This window comes from Camelus ferus, chromosome 18 (assembly GCF_009834535.1).
Source record: "Camelus ferus isolate YT-003-E chromosome 18, BCGSAC_Cfer_1.0, whole genome shotgun sequence".
Taxonomy (NCBI): domain Eukaryota; kingdom Metazoa; phylum Chordata; class Mammalia; order Artiodactyla; family Camelidae; genus Camelus; species Camelus ferus.
In genome coordinates, this window is record NC_045713.1 from 4,258,218 (window position 1) to 4,276,713 (window position 18,496).

Here is an 18,496-nt window from a genome sequence, read left to right on the forward strand (position 1 = left end):
ACAATGGACAAATTATTTATTCATCCTCAAGCCCATTTCTTCATCTTAAAATGAGGTTAATGAGTATCCACCTCGGGTCTAGGGCATAGTATAGTAAATACAATCACTATTCATTATTTTTATTATTTGTTATTATCATGACAGTTAGTCTGTGGGAGGAATGATTAGTTCAACAGTAGAAAACCAGCCCAAAAGAACGCTCAAGACACTTGTGAATATGCAATACCTATTTATCTGGAATGAAATTGAGTCACATCTCATGGAGGGTCAGTTTCCTCCATTTGGTAGCATTGTGAGAATTTCCAGGTTGCACCCAATGGGAGCCCACCCAATGGGAGCTGGTGTTACGCATGGGGACATTCTGAGCAATCGGAAAAATTGGGCACTGGCAGGTCCCCGACGTCGGCTCCGGCCTTCTGCCGCCCAGGACTGCAGGACTTTAGTCCCCGTCCGTGTCCGCCCCCAGGTCCTGCATTTGAGAGGAATGCCCACAGGCCCCATCTCCTCCCTGCATCAGGCAGGATGATCCTACCCTGCCAGGCCTGCCGGGAGCGCCGCCCCACCTGAGCGCAGCGGTTCCCGACGGGCCACGCGGCGAAGGCCTCCCAGACAAATCACACAGACGAAAACCTCCGAACGTCCCTTCTTAGAGAGACAAGGCTTCTTGGAAGACGGTGCGGTCGGGTCTAGCCCTCCTGGCACTCACCAGGTCGGACGCCAGGTCTCCCATAGCAACTGCAGCCTCTAGCAACGGGCGCCCCCTCCAGGCCGGTGCTCTCTGCGCAGGCGCGGAAAGGGACGGACGCAAGGCTTCCGCTCGCGCCCGGCAACCCTCGGGAACTAGGGGTGGAGCCTGCGTGATGGCGTTATGGGGCGGGGCCTCGGGGGGCGGGAAGAGGCGGCGGGAATATGGAGGCGCAGGAGAGTGGCAGTGGAGCCGCAGAGCGCGGGGCCCAGGACCCTGCCTCAGCCTCCAGCAAGGCTCCCGGCAGCGCCAGCCACTACGAGCTGCCGTGGTGAGGGCCCATGCCATCAATGATGGGTGCTCTGGACATGTGGGTGGGCGAGTGGCGGGCCGTGTCTCGGGGGAATCCGGGGGCGGGAGCTCATTTGGGGAGCACCGGAGCAGAGCAGCAGGCCCTGGGGTGGTGTCGAGTAGATTATTATTTGAAGAAGTCAAGGGATGTGGTCTCGCTGAGCCCACCTGGGGTGGAGTGGCCAGTCTGAACGCTGGAAGCAGGGTCTTGGTCAGAACTAAGCTAATTGTGAAAATAGCCGCCCCCTACGACCACCCACTCTGCACCAGGCGCTGTGCCAGCGGAGATTCTCATGGTTACTCGGCGCCGAGTTTCAGACGCAGGTTCAGAATCGGGATGGTGTGCAGAAGGCACCCGTGGCTTGCTCACTTTAACTAGCAGCATCTTGGGTAGCTGGGAGGAAATGGTGACTTGGGAAGGCACAGGTGTGTTGGCGTGCTCTCTGCTTGGGTCCCACGCCCTGTGCGCACCTCTCAAAACTCTCCACTGGGCGTGGTAATGGTTTACTCCCTGCCTGCTGTGTATTCCTCTCTTCAGCCCACCCCTCTTCTTGGCGAGAGCAGATACCTAAAAGAACGGCAGTGTAGCTTATTGGAATATCTGTAGCTGCGCTGTCCAGCCCCCAGCCACCAGGCACATGAATTTATTGAGGGCTAGAAATGATGCTAGTCCGGACTGAGATGGGCTGTTAAGTGTACAGTATATACCGGATTTCCAGGACTTAGTTAAAAAAATCCCATTAGTAATTTTTATATTGATGACATGTTGAAAATTATATTTTTAACATGTTGAGTTCTATAAATTACATTAGTAAAATTAACTTTTTCTTTTTACCTTTTGAAATGTGGCTACCAGAAAGTTTAAAATCACATAATGTGATTTGCATTATAATTTTCATGCACAACTCTAGATGCTCAGGATACCTCAGTATACAGAACAAACTCAGTTGTCGTGGAGCTTACATTTGATAGAGAAAGACCAGTAAAAAATAAAAAGCAGATATATAGTATATCTGATGGTGAGAGATGCTGTGGTGGTTAGGGAAGGCCGCTGATGAGATGATGTTTGAGTAAAGACCTAAGTAAGCCACGTGCCCATGTGGAGAGAGCTTTTAGGCAGGGGGAGCAGCTATGAAGGCCCTGGAGGAGGAGTATGTTTGCCTTGTTCAAAGTCCAGCTCAAATTTCTGCTCCTTAATTTCCCAGGTAATGATTCCCTCTCTCCTCTGGGCTTCTGCAGCCCTTGGTTTAATGTAAGTAGTTTAGCTTTGTAGTAGGATTTGGTAAGCTCTATCTCCCTGCTAGTAGGAAAGCCCTTTAGAGCAATAACAATGTCTTGCTCGTCTCTGTACCTTCTCCTTTCCTCCTGCTGAGATCTCTTAACTCCTTACACAGTGCTAGGTACCTGCAAGGGCCTGAGTATGAAGAATAAATGAGTAGGAGCAAGCATGCTCCATCCACTGATCTTGGAGGGGAGCTGTCTTTATTTTCTGTAGTATGTGTTGAACAAGCTTCTTTGCATACAGCTGCTTTTGGAGCAAAACCAGTACCTGTAGGGGGTACAAGCTAAAGCTAAATCAGGGAGTATAGTAAAGGACAGAGGAAGTCCTGATGGTCAGATCATCGCAAATCTACTTCCACTTCTATTCTCAGAGCCAAAGAAACTCATTTCTCTCATAGCATAGCTTGCTTATTAACTGAAAGAGAGAAGTATTGGTCTAAATAGGCCATGAACCTGTCCAATCTACACAGCCTAATAGGATCACAGGATAGGCCTGCAGTTTCTGTCTAGCCAGCCCTGCTGGGCACCTGGCACAAGTCTGCAGACACTGGATGAGAAAGGGGCTCGGTTGCATCCATATGTGTCGGATCAAATAATGTCAGTGCTGCGTGCACTGGACCTCTGTTGTGACGGGCAGACCGTGTTGCTGCGCAGTGTCACAGTGCTCCAGATGGCCTGCTCTGGCCCTTCTCCAGCACCAACAGGTGTCTCTGCTGTGGCGGGTTTGACGCCTTTACTGCCTAATTCTCATGCACTTGACTTTTCAAATGGCACTTGGGTACCTCTTTAAATTTAAAACCTGTGACCATTTGGTATATTTCTATTGAATATATATCAGCTTCTGACAAAGCTTCCAGGGTGGCCCTTTTGTGCTTTCCTTTGGGTGGGTTGAAAATAGCCTTGTCAACATCTTTATGCATTTTCTTAAAAACAGGGTTGAAAAATATAGACCAGTGAAGCTGAATGAAATTGTCGGGAATGAAGATACCGTCAGCAGGCTGGAGGTGAGTGAGGTTTTAAAACATCATCTTACATCACATTGTTGTGGCTTTGATAAGCTCGAGGCATTTGGAGGAAGACAGCCAAGGTAGTGAGGTGGGGGCGAGCCATGAATCCAGAAGAACTGGGAGACATTCAGTTTGGAGATGACCAGAATGTGGATAATTTCAGGTGTTTGAAGGGCTGGCTGACTTGTTTCTCAGACTTGTTTTGCATTCTTCAAGGGCAGGGTGGCAAACTTTTTCTGTAAATGCCGATGATTAGATATTTTAGGCTTTGCAAACCATATAAATTCTTTGTCAAATATTCTTGGTTTATTTTTTAAACAACCCTTTTAAAATGTGAAAACCATTCTTAGTGAAGGGGCTTATAAAAACAGGCCTCAGGCTGGATGTCCCCCTCTCCCCCTATCTTCCCCTTTGCCATAGTTGCCAATCCCTGCCTAAAGGGACTGAGTGAGGGGGGTGCGTATAGCTCAGTGGTAGAGCACATGCACGCACCAGGTCCTGGGTTCAATCCACAGTACCGCCATTAAAGTAAATAAATCAAAAAATAAAGGTACTGAGTGACAAGGCAGCAGACTTCAGGATGACATGACCCGGGGAGAAGCAGAAATGTTCAGCAGTAGGGCAAGCTGTGGACTCCTAGCCCTAGAGGCCTTTAGGCGGGATCTAGAAGCCCAGCTATTGGAAACATGGCAGAAGCAGTCTCTGCAGTAATCGTGGCTTAGACTTCAATAGCTGTCATGGTATTTATTTATTTTACAGATGTGTTCATTTTGCAAATACTTGAGTATCTTCTCTGGGCCAGATATGATGCGGTGTTAGGAATTGATGATATAATGGTGAACAGGATAGACCTGATCCCAGGTCTGCATGGGATTTACAGCCTAATGGGGGCAGCATTAAATCAGCAGGCCATGTGATAAGCACCCTGCTGGAGGAGGCACAGGGTGCTCTGGGAGCACGTGAGAGTTCAGGGAAGAGTTAACCTGCTTATGGTATCTTAATTCCCAAGTGGAAGAAGTGACACCAAAGCTAAGTGAGTGGGAGTCAGCCAGACTTGGGAGGTAGAGGGTAGAGAGAGGAGAAGCAGGAATAGCATGTGCAAAGGCCCAGAGGTGAGAGAGTTTGGCTTATTCTAGGGGGAAAAAATGCCATCTGATTGGAATACAGAGTAGAGCTTTCCCAACATGAATGGCCTACAAATAGCTTGGGGACGCTGTCAAAATACAGATTCCGATCCATAGTTCTGGGTCAGGGCCAGAGAGCCTGCATTTCTGACCACCTCCCCAGGGTACCTGTGCTGCTGGTCCTGGAGCCCACCGAACAACAAGGCTGCAGAGCATGTGTATGGGGCCGTGTGAGGAGTGGGCTGGTGAAGGGCAGGATCCAGACTGGGTGGGGCCTTCTGAGCCAGGTTTAAGGGTTTGGGCTTCATGATGAGGGTGGTGAGGAGCCATCCAGGAGTTTCAGTCAGGTAAAAGTGTTCCAGGAGATGTGTATTTTAGAAAATTGGTTGTGGTTACAGGATGGGGAATGGATTGAAGTGGGGCAGGGTTAGAGGCAAGGAGACCAGCTAAGGGCCCGTTGAAAGCAATCCAGGCAAGAAGTAATGGGCTGAGGAAGTGGCCATGGGGCTGAAGGGAGGAAATGGACTCCAGATAAACGAGAAAGAGAGACCAAGCCTTTGTAATTGAGGGCTGTGTCAAGTGAGGGAGGAGGCCAGTCAAGGATGACAGTGGCCTCCAGGTTCCTGGCATGGGTGGTAGGGTTAATGGCTTTGCCAGTCCATGGAAGGGGAAGCATGGGGGGACCTGAGGTTTGAGGGGGAAGAGATATATTCAGGTTTGGATGTGCCAAGGTGAGCGTTCCATGGGGTGTCCATATGGAGCAGTTAGTAGCTGTATTCACTACACGAGTCTCCGTGGCTAGGGAGACTTGACCCCTCAAGTTTGCAGATGAACCAGGTTTAATGAGCACTTCTTCCTTCAGGTCTTTGCAAGAGAAGGGAATGTGCCCAACATCATCATTGCTGTGAGTATTCGGTCCTGGCCGTGTTGGACGTCTTGAGGTCTCATTTTCGCTGCCTCTTAAGTGCTTTCTTGGGTTCAGAGCTTCCTCCTCAGAGAGGCCCATTATCACCAGAACCCTCGCCATTCCCCTACGGCGAAGGGAAATATTTCCCTCCAGTTGGTTGGGAGGCCTGCGGCTTGGTTTTTCTGTGGAGTAGGTTGTGCTGTGGGTTGGGGTCAGGTTGAGAGGGTTTGAGGCAGGGGTGAGTGCAGTGTGAGCAGTAGACCGGGTGCTCCAGTTAGGTTCATTCTGTTGGCGTGAAGCACTTACCGGAGACCTCGTTCCTAGGGCCCCCCAGGAACCGGCAAAACTACAAGCATCCTGTGTTTGGCACGAGCCCTGCTGGGCGCAGCACTCAAGGATGCCGTTTTGGAGCTCAATGCCTCAAATGACAGGTACGCCTGAGAGTTAGAACTGAAGGGTGGCAAGTGTTTTACATTTTGAGTTGTCATGGAAACAGCCTGTTTTCAGGTCTCCCCTGCACTTAGAGCTTGTCTTGCTGGCTTTGTTTTTTCCTTCAGTCTTTCTTGTGAGAGAGTGAGAATTGCTGGCTTGTCCATGGGGCATCAGAAGCACTTGACTTACTGGTTTAATTTTTTTGGCTTATTTTTTTAATGGAGATTTTAAAAATTATTTTTAATTGTGCTGAAATACACATCACATAAAATTTACCATCTTAACCATCTTTAAGTATACAGTTGCGCAGTGGTGTTCGGTACATTCACCGGAACTATTTTCATCTTCCCAAACTGAAATTCTACACCCATTAAACAACTGCTCCCACTCCCCTCCCCTGGCACGCACCATGTGACTTTCTGTCTCTAAGAACTGACTGCTCTAGGAACCTCATACGTGTGGAATCGTCCTGTATTAGTCCTTCTGTGACTGGCTTATTTCACTCATATTTCAGGTTCATCCATGTTGTAGCATGTGGCAGAATGACCTTCCTTTTCAAGGCTGAGTAGTATATACTCACGTTTGCCTATCCATGCATCTGTCGATGGCTGCTGGGGTTGCTTTCATCTTCTGGTTATTAGGAATTTGGAATAATGCTGCTATGAACAAGGCTGATGTGTTCCTGAGACCCGGCTTTCAGTTCTTTTAGATACATACTCAGAAATGGAATTGCTGGGTTATTTGGTAATTCTGTTTAGTTTTTTGGGGAACTGCCATACTGTTTTCCACAGTGGCTACATTGTTCTAGAGTCCCATCAACAATGCACAGGGTTCCCTTTTCTCCACATCTTCACCAACACTGGTGATTTCCTGTTGTCAGTAACCATCCTGATGGAGGTGGGGTGCTGGGTTACTTTTTAGATAAGGGATAGTCGAGGATGATGAAATGAGGACCTGTTGAATGAAATGTCTGCACAGCCTACCTTTGGTTATTCCCTGAGGATGCTCTCCTCCAGTCTGCAGCATTTTCCTGGTTTTGACGGTCTGTGTGTACCTGGAACAGGCAGTGTACTGTGAATGCTGCTCACTACTCATCGGCTGTCATGAGCAAGCCTGCAGGTGAACCATTTTGTAAATACCGATTCCAGATAGCAAATACGAATAGGTTCTGGCTTATCATTCTCTCTTATTCTTCTAACCCTTGTATCATCAAACACTACTTTTAAAAAGTTCAGTGGCTCTTAATTTTGTTGAAGAGAGAATGGCCCATAATTGCAAAATCTTTTCAGTTTTAGATTTATTCGAGTGATCAGTTCAGTGGCTTTTTTTCATTTCTGTATCATCTGTTTCCTTCTAGTCACTTTATTATACACACCTGCCTTCAGCCTTTGATCTCTTACAAGCTGTACTCCCCTGTAAACGTGGTACAAACATCATCAGAGACGAAAGAATGCTGTCACATGTTCTTGTAGCAAAATGGGGTGGTTCAAGTTCTTCTAAGACGTTGGGGAACAAAGTCCTTCCTGTTGAGTGACTAACTGGATGAAAATATGTTTAGTTTTTGTCCTTAGAAATATGTTGTTCATTCCTTGGTCCTTAAGTTTGAGAAAATTAATTGAGGATTTTGGCATCTGAGGACTCATAGTCTGAGATTTTGCTTATGTGATCAATTTCACCATAATCATTAGAGTCTAGAGTCCTGCTGTTTCTCTGCTTCATTTCCTGACTTTCTTAACAATTATGGAACATCTTTCTCTGTCATTCTTTCTCTTTGACGTTATGGGTGGAAAATGAATAATTTTGAATTTTCAGCTGTGGTCAGTCAAAGCTTTACGACGGTGTATCTGAACCTCTTTTATATCTTCTAGAAAGATGATGTACCTCAAGCAACACAATGAAAAACTGAAGAATGAGGCAATAGTAATTTTTTCCCCCTAATATTGCATTGTTCTTCTAAGCAATTCCATCATTCTTTCATTTTTCTTACTATTTTGATCTTTTTTTTAGCATAGTTGGGAATAATTGATAAGTAATGATGAAATAATTACTAGGATGATGAAATAGCAAACATTTCAAGATACGGGAAGCATAAGATTACTGACCCCAAAAATCTATCTTAGATTATAAAAGGGTCCAGTGGACCCATATGAGGACAGCAAGATAAAATGAGTTTTCATTCTATTTTTAAAAAGTAAGTATACTTTTTCCGTTGTTCTTCTTAGGACCTCCAAGAAGGAATAAAAGTAATGAAATGTCAATTCTTATAAATAGTTAGAATTGGGTCCATGTAATGGTGTCCTGAGAGTTTAAGAGTCCCCCATGGAGGTAACTGAATTGGTCTCAGAAGGTGGCAATAACATTGTGGCTCATTATTTCAGGGGCATTGATGTTGTGAGGAACAAAATCAAAATGTTTGCCCAACAGAAAGTCACCCTTCCCAGAGGGCGGCACAAGATCATCATCCTGGACGAAGCAGACAGGTAGAGCGCTTTGCCGAGTGTACTTTGACCTTGATCTCCATATTTCTTATCTGGCTTCATTAAATCAGGAGGAGAAGCTCTCACCTTTGGCCTTTTGTGGTGCATTTGCTTATCTCAACTTTAAAAGCGATGTAATATGGGCCTGAGCCTTAAACCTGATCTTAATTGAGCAGCTTCGAAACATTTGTCTAAGACGGTTGGTTGATGTGTTTCTTCCAGCATCATTCACGTACATCATTTAAATGATACATATTTTTAATTGTGGTGAAATACACCTAACAGAAAATTCACCATTTCGACCATTTTAAAGTGCACCATTCAGTGGCATTTAGTACGTTCACAATGTTGTGCAATCATTACCGGTATAAATGAAAAAAATGTTAAATGACATTTAGAAAAATAACAGTAATTCATGTTCTTTGAAGAAATTCTAGAAGATATGAGTAATACCTTGCTTTATTTCATCTCCTGTTTTTCTACACTGTGCATGTTTATGTAGTTGAGATGATAATAATTACAATTTTTGTATCCTGGTTTTCCCTTTTAACGTAAAAAGCAGAGTTCCACGTTATTACAGTCTTTTTGTGAGCATAGGTTTTTCTGGGGAACGTAGTTTTTAATTGCAGTATTCTGTCCCATAGTGGGGATGCACTGTGACCATTTTACTGTAAGGTTATTTACAGCAGAAATAGCAGCTAACTTTACTTGGCATTTACAGGTAAGGGTTTACGTTATTCCAGGCGCTTTGCTATGCACTTTACATGTTATCTGATTTAATTGCTGTAATAGGTGATGACATTGAGACTCAGATAATTTGCCTAAGGTCACACATGAGCAGATGAAGGAACTTCGAGGTGAACCCCCAGGCAGCCTGTTTGCAGCGCCTCTGCTCTGTGACTGTGTGAGACCCACACGGGGTCCCAGAGAGAGACTGAGCATGCTCAGTCAGGAGCGCAGGGTTCCCAGGGTCTGTAGGGCGGGATTTTTGGCCAGTGGCCTTGGGTCCCAGCTGTAAACTTCCCCTTGTGTGTTTCTTCTCAGCATGACTGACGGAGCCCAGCAAGCCTTGAGGAGAACCATGGAAATCTACTCCAAAACAACCCGCTTTGCTCTCGCTTGTAATGCTTCAGATAAAATCATAGGTAAAGATCAGCTCTATGTGGTTTGGGGTCCACTTGGCACTCCTGTTGGCTCTTTAGCAGCAGAGAGAAGGGGCTTTTTGATCACCTGCCATGCGCCAAGCACTGTATAACCTATTTCTTCATTTAATCTTACATAGTTCTATGTGGAGGTATTATTAGCTTCACATTAGAGATGGGAAAAGGTGGAGCTCTAAAAAAGAGAGGTTTAGTGGTTTGCCCAAAGTCACACAGCAAGTGGAAGAGCTGGGACTGGAATCTCAGGTTGGTCTGACTCTTACATCACTGACACACGTGATGTTTTGTTTCCCATGTGCAGTGTCACGGTCACGGCCCCTCTGCAGACGTGCTCTTGCACTTTCTGTGTGTCCTGAGCACTTGGCCTACACTGTGTCTGCACACTGGGCTTAGTGGTTACCAGGAGTTACCTCCCCTGTGAAACTTGACACATTCTTTCTGACCCGGTGCCGGTCCTTCCAGCTCCCTCCCTCCCTCCATCCCAGCAGTCTCTCTGCTTCCTCATTGCTGTGAGCCCTCCGACCTCAGTGTCTCAACTTCCTGCTGGTTTCACATCCTTCCCTTTCTGGTGCAGGCTGCGGGCACAGTCCAGCTTCTCTCTCTCTCTGACATTTCTCACAGCTCTTTTGTCCTGCTGTCCTTGCCACATGTCTGCCTGCTGACCCCCCAGCCTGTGTGAGCTCAGCCATCTGGCTCCCCCCACCTCCAGCCAGACAAACATGGTACCAACCATGGTGCCCCCACAAAGTCGTGGTTTCCAGCCTCGGCGGGCTCCTGTCCTTGTACCTTCCCCGGATACTCAACGTGTATTTGAGAATCTATCCCATAAACATTTACTCTGTTCTTAGTAGGTATCAGGCACTGGGCTAGTGTGGAACAGACAGTCTAATGAGAAACATTCTCTACGTTCAAGACACCCACAGTGCGGTGGAGGAAACTGTGCTAAAAGGTCCTGATTTACGGCTGTGTGTGTCACTTGTCTCCTTAACCAGTGCTAGGACAGGTCTGTGAGGCAGGAGCCGTGTTATACTTAGAGGACCCCACCCCCCCGCCCAAGTGCGTTTTGCATAGGGCTGTGCATGGATGACTTTTTGTTTAGTGATTTGAAACTACAGTTGTTGGTGGAGAAAGCTCTGGCCCACCCTTTTCATGAAATTAATTTTTCTGATATATACAACATTCTGATTATTTTTAATTTCTAAAGGACTAGAAGAAACATATAAACAAAATCTCTGAAGAAATGTATTGCTTAGCTTTAGAGGAAATGGTTCATGATCAAATTGCTGCAGAGTTGATTTTTGAAATCCTCAGTGACTGAACCTCGCTTTAGCTTCTGGAGTTACACCCATTAAGGGAGAGCTGTACTTTCTTTGAGCAAGACCAGGGCGGCCTTATTCTGACATGTATTTACAGTCTGTGATTTCAGCTTTTGATACCTCTCAAAAAAGAAAAGTACTAAAGGAAGCTTCTAGAGTACTTTGCATATTAATTACTTTTAGATAAGAGCTCCAGTTTCTTCCTATTAATTTTTTTTAATTGAAGTAGAGTCAATTTACAATGTTGTATTAGTTTCTGGTGTACAGCATGGTGATTCCGTTTATATATATATGTTTATATATTCCTTAAGAGCTTCAGTATCTACTCAGTCTCTCTCATCTATGCTGATAAACCAAATGTGTAATTAAGGTTCTAAAGAGAATCTTCCTGATTTCAGGTAAATTGAAATGGGCCCTTAGGAAAGCCGCTCTCAGAAGTCTCATCCCTTCCTCAGACACTGAGCACGTTTTCTGTGCATGGCGTCTCCTGTGCCTGGGGCACCCTGGAGGCTGCAGAGCTGTGCGAGGCCCTGTCCCTGCCCCTGCCCCTGTCCCTGCCCGTCAGGAGCTCACACTGGGGAGGGAGTGAGACATCCCCCAGCTAGCAGGCCCTGAGCCGTCTCAGGTCCTCCTCTTCCTGCTCACCACTGCAGCCAACCTCTCACCAAAATCAGATCCCAGGTCGTCCTACCTGCCCTGTGTCTTGAACACCCACCCTTCCCTCCTCACGCTGGGTCTGGTCTCCCAGTTCTCCCCTTCACTGGTGCAGCGGCCCTGTAGCTTCTGCACCTGAGTCACCAGCTGGCTGCCAGGGTCTTCTAAGCACACGTCTCACCCTGCCAGTCCGCCACGTAACCCTTCACTGGTCCCCCGTTGCCTGCCCAGCTGCTCCCCAGCAGCCCAGCACACAGGGTCCTGTTACCACAGCCTCATCTCCGTATGCCCTGTGCCCTGCAGCCGTGCAGCATCTCGCTGTCCCTGAGTTCCCTGTGCCCTTTCATCACTCTTGCCTTTGAATGTGCTGTTCCTTCTGCCTTTCCAGCCAGGCAACTTCATCCCTAAAGACCCAGCGCAGAACTCACCTCCACTGAGAAGCTCACCTCCCCTGGTTTGATCACCCTCTGGGCTGGGCTCCAGAGCCGTTCCTACAAACCTCTCCCATGTCCCTGTCCCGTGACGTTGTAACTTCCCTGTTGATGCCTCCTTCTATTCCGCTAAACCTAAGCTTCAGGAGCCGGGCCTTGTCATAATATTCATTCACTGCATCCCCAGCACCTGGGGACGTGACTGGTTTCTTTAATGCCGATAAACTAACAGGAACATGTTCCTTGAAAGTGTGTGTGAGGGCACAGGAGGGGAGGTCCTGTCAGTCTGGGGTGATCTGAGTCGGCTCCATGAGGACAGGGGTTGGAGAGGAGCTTTCAGCAATGGTTGTGGTTTAAGTGGGAAGAAGCTGGGGAAAGGACATCGTGAGTGGGAAGAGCCCGCCAGGAGAGCACAGGTCGACTGTTCCAGGGGAGGCAGACATTGTGCCAGGCCTGGGTTAGGAGAGTAGCAATGGGAGGTTTGCAGACGACTTTACGTCCAAGGGTCAGAGGTGGACTGTACTGTGACGTCAGGGGATGGTTGAAGGGTTTGCCTGGGCAGGCAGAGGTGACGGAACAGAACATTTTGAGGAAGGCCAGTGGGGAGCAGAACAGAGTGTATCAGAGAGAGTTCCAGCTTGGGCTTGGAGATCAGAGAGATGCTATTGTCATAGTCTGAACTGAAGGCCACGGACAGCTTCCAGAATTCTGCATTCATCTGTCACCTGCATCAGTATCTACCGTGGAACCTGAAGGAAGCCACACAGGTGCCCCATCCTCCCCCCAGACTGGCGGGGTGGTGAGCTGCTCAGCTGGGCCCAGGCGTACAGCATTCACAGTGATTCTGGAGCCCACCTGGGCGGGCACTGACTCCTGTGGGCCTCCTCTGTCCTGGAGGATTTTTTCCGCTTCTGGAAACTGGCCAGCCAAGGTTGTCCCAGGCAGTGCTGGCTGAGGCCTCTATTGGTTGATATTTTGAAATTTAGCCCTGATCCCCAAGTCACACTTGAGTACCTGCTGGGTAAGGGGAGTGGTGCCGGTGTGGCTGGGCTGTGTGGATGGTGCGCTGCTTCCTAGTGACTAAAGGATCGATGGGGTCACGCCGTCCTTTCCTGAGGGAGCCCGATCCTCTTCCTGTCTCTCAGAGCCCATTCAGTCCCGGTGCGCGGTCCTCCGCTACACCAAGCTGACCGACGCCCAGGTTCTTGCCAGGCTCCTGAACGTCATCGAGAAGGAGAAGGTGCAGTACACGGATGACGGCCTGGAGGCCATCATCTTCACCGCCCAGGGCGACATGAGGCAGGTGCGTGCGTGTGTCCCGGCTGGCCACACCCCTCGTTTTGTGGGGGAGAGGGGAGTGACTGCTGCACAGGGGAGCACTGACCCAGCGCATGGCGGGGCCTCGGGCTCATGGAGAGCAGGCTCGCGAGAAGGGAGCTCAGCACGGAGCCCAAGAAGAGAGATGGGGCGGGCAGAGGTGGAAAGTCACCCTTGACGAATCACTATTCCTCGACAGGCGTTGAACAACCTGCAGTCTACTTTCTCGGGGTTTGGCTTCATCAACAGTGAGAACGTGTTCAAGGTACAAAAGCTGGTGTGGGCCTCACGGTCTGCAGGGCAGTGCTTGTCTGCCGGGGCCAGCGGAGTGGGTGGGCGGTGCTGGAAGGAGGGGTGAGACATCACCCCTGCGGGGTTCACCCCCAGGGGTGTCGGGGGAGCTCATCCTGCTCCCATTTGTCTGCTTCTGCTCCCCCCACTCCCGAGAGCAGGAGGGACTCGGCCGTGCACAGTGTGGGGAGGTGGATGAGTCCGGCCTGGTGCCAGCTGTTTTCACGTGTGTCCTGTTTGGTCCTCACAACATCCCTGCACACAGATGTTCTTACCACTTTGCAGCCAAGGAAACGGGCCTGAGATCACAGTGCTTCCCCTCAGCAGGCTTTCCTGCCGCACCTGCCCCTCCCTGACCACACTCCCCACACCTGGAGCGGGGTAGCGATGCTCTTCAAAGCCAACCCCTAAAGATGAAGATTCTTACCCTCCCACACTGACAAAGGACCTAGGAGGAGAGTTCTTCTGAAAATTGGCCTCCACATCCTAACAACTCAGCATTCAAATGCTGTTTTGGAGACTGATTTCCCCCTTATTTGGGGGTAAAAATTAGGTGGGGCTGTTCCCATGTTCAGTCCGTAGCTCTTTCTTAGCAAGTTTGCAGGTAAGGAAGCTGTGTTAAAAGCCCCTGTTTAGACCTTGGCGGTGGACGTGTTTTCAGGGACACTTAGGAAGGAGGAACTTGCTTAGTTAAGGTCACGTTCATTCTGGAGCAGAGCACCGAACTGAGAAAAGACGACCAAGGGCAGGTGTGGTGCTCTTGAGAGGATCAGAAGGATTCTGTTGAATCTCAGGCCAGTGGAGGGACTTGCAAGCCTCAGGGCTCAGGGAGAGCTGCACCGCCAGCCAGCAGGCTGCTCACATGAGGCTGGGCCCCCGTCCAGGACAAGTCAGTTCCTATTCCAGGTGGGAGGTTCACCCCAAAGATCTCCCAGTTTAGTGGTTCTGGGCACGTGATCCATCTAAGACAGGTGACTTGGCTTTACAGCTGCACCGGAGCGAACATACCTTATCGGCTCTTGTTAATTCATCTTGTGTTTGAGAAATCTGTCATGATAGCGTCAGGCTTTTCCTCCCTGCAGGTAGGTCGACACCACACTCTTTCTTTCAATTTTTTTTTTTTTGGTAGGGGAGAGGTAATTAGGTTTGCTTATTTATTTGTTGTTTTAGAGGAGGTACCGGGGATTGAACCCAGGCCTCGTGCATGCTAAGCACACACTTTACCACTGAGCTGTACCATCCCCCAAACTCTTTCTATTTGGTGATGACTTTCTCGGGGGAGAGAGGCATCCCCAAACCTGGTTCCAGAGAACTCAATGCAAAAAGCAAGTGAGACCTCAGTTACATAGGCTGCCTGGACGTGGGTCTGTTGGGGCTCCTCCCTGGATGGCCCCTCAGCCCCTGACAGGCCTTTCTTTCGGTTTGGTCAGGTCTGTGACGAGCCCCACCCCTTGCTGGTGAAGGAGATGATCCAGCACTGCGTGAGCGCCGATATCGACGAGGCCTACAAGGTGGGTCCCTCACCTCCCTGATTCAGGAGGAACCCCTCCCTTCGCCAGCAGGGAGAGGAGTGCTCCCTGTGCCTGGGGCTGTGCCCCACTTCATTCTTAAATGATGCTAGGATCGGGTGAGAAAACTGACCCAGAGAGGCTGAACTCCTTGCTCTGAATCACACTTTTTAAAAGTGGTGGACCTGGAACTCGGTCGTGCCTTTCTACTGTTGTTATATTCTCTGCAAGAGGAATTTGTCCACCTAAGACGTGAGTAAAGACCAGCCCAGCTCCTTGCTTTTAGAGGAACCATCTTTCTCTCTGTTGAGGGGAGATGTCCCCCTCCATCCTCCTGAAGAGCCTGGGAGTGGGCATTCCAGGACCCAGAGCCTGGTCCTGGGAGCAGATTCCAGTGGGCATCATTGGGGTTCAGGTGGCCCTCAAGTCGACACGGATGACAGTGGTGTGATCTGAGGCCACTGGCCAGTTTCCCTTCTGCTGCCACCAGACTAAGCTAGAAGTTGACTGGGTTTAGAGCAGGGCTAGACCCCTTGTGAAACTGCAGTGCAAGGCAGGGAGACCAAGCAGAGACCCAGGCATGGGCCCGAAGGCAGCCACCCGAGTTAGACACACAGCTTCTCTGACCCCTGAATTCACCAATGCAAAAACAGCTGACTCCAGACCCTGTGGTCGGGGCTGGGTAGGGCTGGGTGGGGCCTGGAACTGGGCCTGCGGTTGAGAAGGCAGGAGGCTGAGACCAGTGCGGTCATCCCTGCCCTGGTCTGGATTTGTTCAGGGCTAATAGTACAGCGGTGTGTGTTGTGAGTGGCAGCTAGGGAGAAAGCATGGCAGACACTCCAGAGCACCTACCGCATTTTAAGAGCCTCGGATAAAGACATTACAGGATGTGGTAGTTGACCATCTTGCTGTATGGTTTAAAACATTTGCAGCATTATGGCTCTGCCTGCGGGGAAGATCAGTCACCCCGCAGGATGTAAAGGGCGAGGCCAGTGTTCGGCTGATTCTCAGAATCACTTGCGCCACCTCAGATGGTTTGTCCGCCCCAAGTTGTTTGACAGGCCTGAGAGTGGGGTGGGTTTAACCTCACTTCCCCCCAGTATCCTTGTTCACAGTTACATGGCTCCTCTGTATTTTCTTTTGTGCAGATCCTCGCTCACCTGTGGCATCTTGGCTATTCTCCAGAAGACATCATTGGCAACATTTTTCGAGTGTGTAAAACCTTCCAAATGGCAGAATACTTGAAACTGGAGTTTATTAAGGTCAGTGAGAATATATCAGTGCCTCTCTTCTCAAGAACGTGGCTGCGCTGCGGTTTTCTGTGGTTTACTCCCAGGCTGGGCGCCTGGAAGATGCTCAGGAAATGGCCAGTCGTCCTGGGGGCTGGGGGCTTGTCTAAGCCCGGCCTTCCAGGCAGTGACCTAGTTTCCCTTAGGATGACTCTTCCAGAGGGAAGTATTTATATATTTATCTCTAAGGTCAGATTAATTGAGGTATAATTTAAATAGAGTAAAATTCAGCCTCTTGGGTGCATTCTGTTGACAAAAGTATTCAGTCGTGTGAAGACCACTACAGTCAAGGTATGGGCAGCTCTGTAATACCCCAGGTTGACGTGCCCCTTTGTAGTCAGCTCGTCTCCCTAGCGCCTGGAGGCCACTGGTCCATTTTATGTTTGGGGGACAGAATTTTCCAGAAGGTCATATAAAGGGAATCAAGCAGAACAGAGCCTTTTGAGTCTGGGTTCTCACATGGCGTAATGTGTCTCAGATTTGTCCACGTCTGTGCCAGCGGGTCCTTTTCCTCGCGGAGTCCGGTTCCCTTGTGCGGACATCCCCCTGTTGTTCACCAGTAGGGAGCCGTCTGGGTTTCCGGGTTTTGGTGACTGAGTAGAGCCACTGTAAACATTTGTGTGCATGAATTCTTGTGACCGTGAAGCCCAACTTTCATTTCTCTTGCATAACTTCCCAGGAGTGAGACTGCTTGGCTGAGTGGTCAGCCTAGGTTTAACTTTATAAGAAGCTGCCAAAGTCTTCCAAAGTGGCTGCAGTATTTGCCTCTCTGTCAGCAATGTGTGGATGTTCCAGACGACCCACCCCCTAGTCAGCACGTGGTGGTCTTTTTTAAGCCATTCTAATAGGTGTGCTGTGTGGTAGTATCTCCTTACGGCTCTAATTCATGTTTCGTAATAACTAGTGATGTTGAGCACTTTCTCAGGTGCTCATTCGCTGTCCGTGTCTTCTTTGATGAAGTGTCTGCTCAGATCTCCCCATTTTTAAATTGGGTTGTTCGTGTTCTTGTTACTGGGTTTTGAGGATTCTGTGTTTCTGATTGCAAGTCCTCTATCAGATACGTGTTTTTTAACTGTTTTCTCCCAGTCTGCCTTTTTTTTTTTTTCCCCCTTTTCCATTTTCTTAGTAGTACCCTTCAAAGAAACATCAGTATCCTTTTAGGAAATAAATTTAACTTCTTAGAGTTCATCTTCCAGCTGGAGTTTGAGTTCCCTGCATCAATTCTGAGCATACCATAATTCAGATTTTTAAAATTAAACTCCTCCCTCACTTATTAACCAGATTTAAATTTGACTTTTTTTTCCCCCCAGGAAATTGGATACACTCATATGAAAATAGCAGAAGGTGTGAACTCCCTGCTGCAGATGGCAGGGCTCCTGGCCAGGCTGTGTCAGAAGACAATGGCCCCAGTGGCCAGTTAGAGCAGAGAACCAGTCGGTTGGGTTACAAGACGCCTGGTCCCTGGCAGACAGGAGTCACAGCTTTCTGATTTGGGAAGAGCGCTGCCTTGGACCAGCCCCGGAGTGCGTCTTCCTGGCCTTCACTGCTGCGCGAGCGTTTGCACTCAGCCTCGGGCTCATGATGTGGCGACAGCGTGGAAAGGCCCCAGAGAACCTCCAGGGCAAGGCACCCAATCCGTACGTGTATTGGCATTTCACTAATAAAACCAAACAATTTTATTGGCAGTAGGGTGGCAGTGGCAGGCTGCAAGGAAAGCCAACTTCCTGTCTCTGTAGCATCCTATGTAGAAAGCTGATTTTGATAATAGACTGGAAACTAATCTCAGTTTTCCTAGAAGCCTAGAAGACAATTCCAAGGGTGGGGTAGGGTTTTAATTTACCCATTTCTCAGAAAAACCAGGGCTGTGAGCCCTTCAGTAAGGACTTGGCAAGAATCACTGAGGAGGGTGGCGTGGTAGCAGCACGTGCTAGGGGAAACACCCACCAGGGCGCCTTTTCTGTGCAGCCGTGTGTACTCGCTTTAGAATTTCCCAGTGAACTTTGTATTAATTTGTAGAATTTCTTTTTTGGGTGGGGGGGAGGTGTCAAGGTATTATTGTTTTAAAAATTATAAAAAATACCAATTGTGCATAAAACAGAATGATACCGTGACCTTCATATACTCATCATCCATCGTAACAATTTTACCCACATGCAGCCGGTCTTGTTTCTTCTGTTTTCGCACTCCCCATCCTCCCCCACTCCCAGATTGTTCTGAAGCCAATCCCAGGCAGGGTTAGACATGTGCCTGGACCACATTATTGAAC

At 48.7% G+C, this 18,496-nt stretch overlaps 1 protein-coding gene across 1 annotated transcript; it reads left to right on the forward strand.

Annotated features, from left to right (window-relative positions):
• Positions 1-883: 883 nt before the first annotated feature.
• Positions 884-18,341, forward strand: RFC2 (replication factor C subunit 2). The gene is made up of 11 exons (XM_032459519.1): positions 884-1,016; positions 3,252-3,321; positions 5,311-5,352; positions 5,680-5,786; positions 8,166-8,267; positions 9,309-9,409; positions 12,971-13,128; positions 13,342-13,407; positions 14,864-14,944; positions 16,090-16,203; positions 17,541-18,341. The coding sequence occupies exons 1-11, from the start codon at positions 910-912 to the stop codon at positions 17,649-17,651; spliced, it is 1,059 nt and encodes a 352-aa protein (XP_032315410.1). The 5' UTR covers positions 884-909; the 3' UTR covers positions 17,652-18,341.
• Positions 18,342-18,496: the final 155 nt, after the last annotated feature.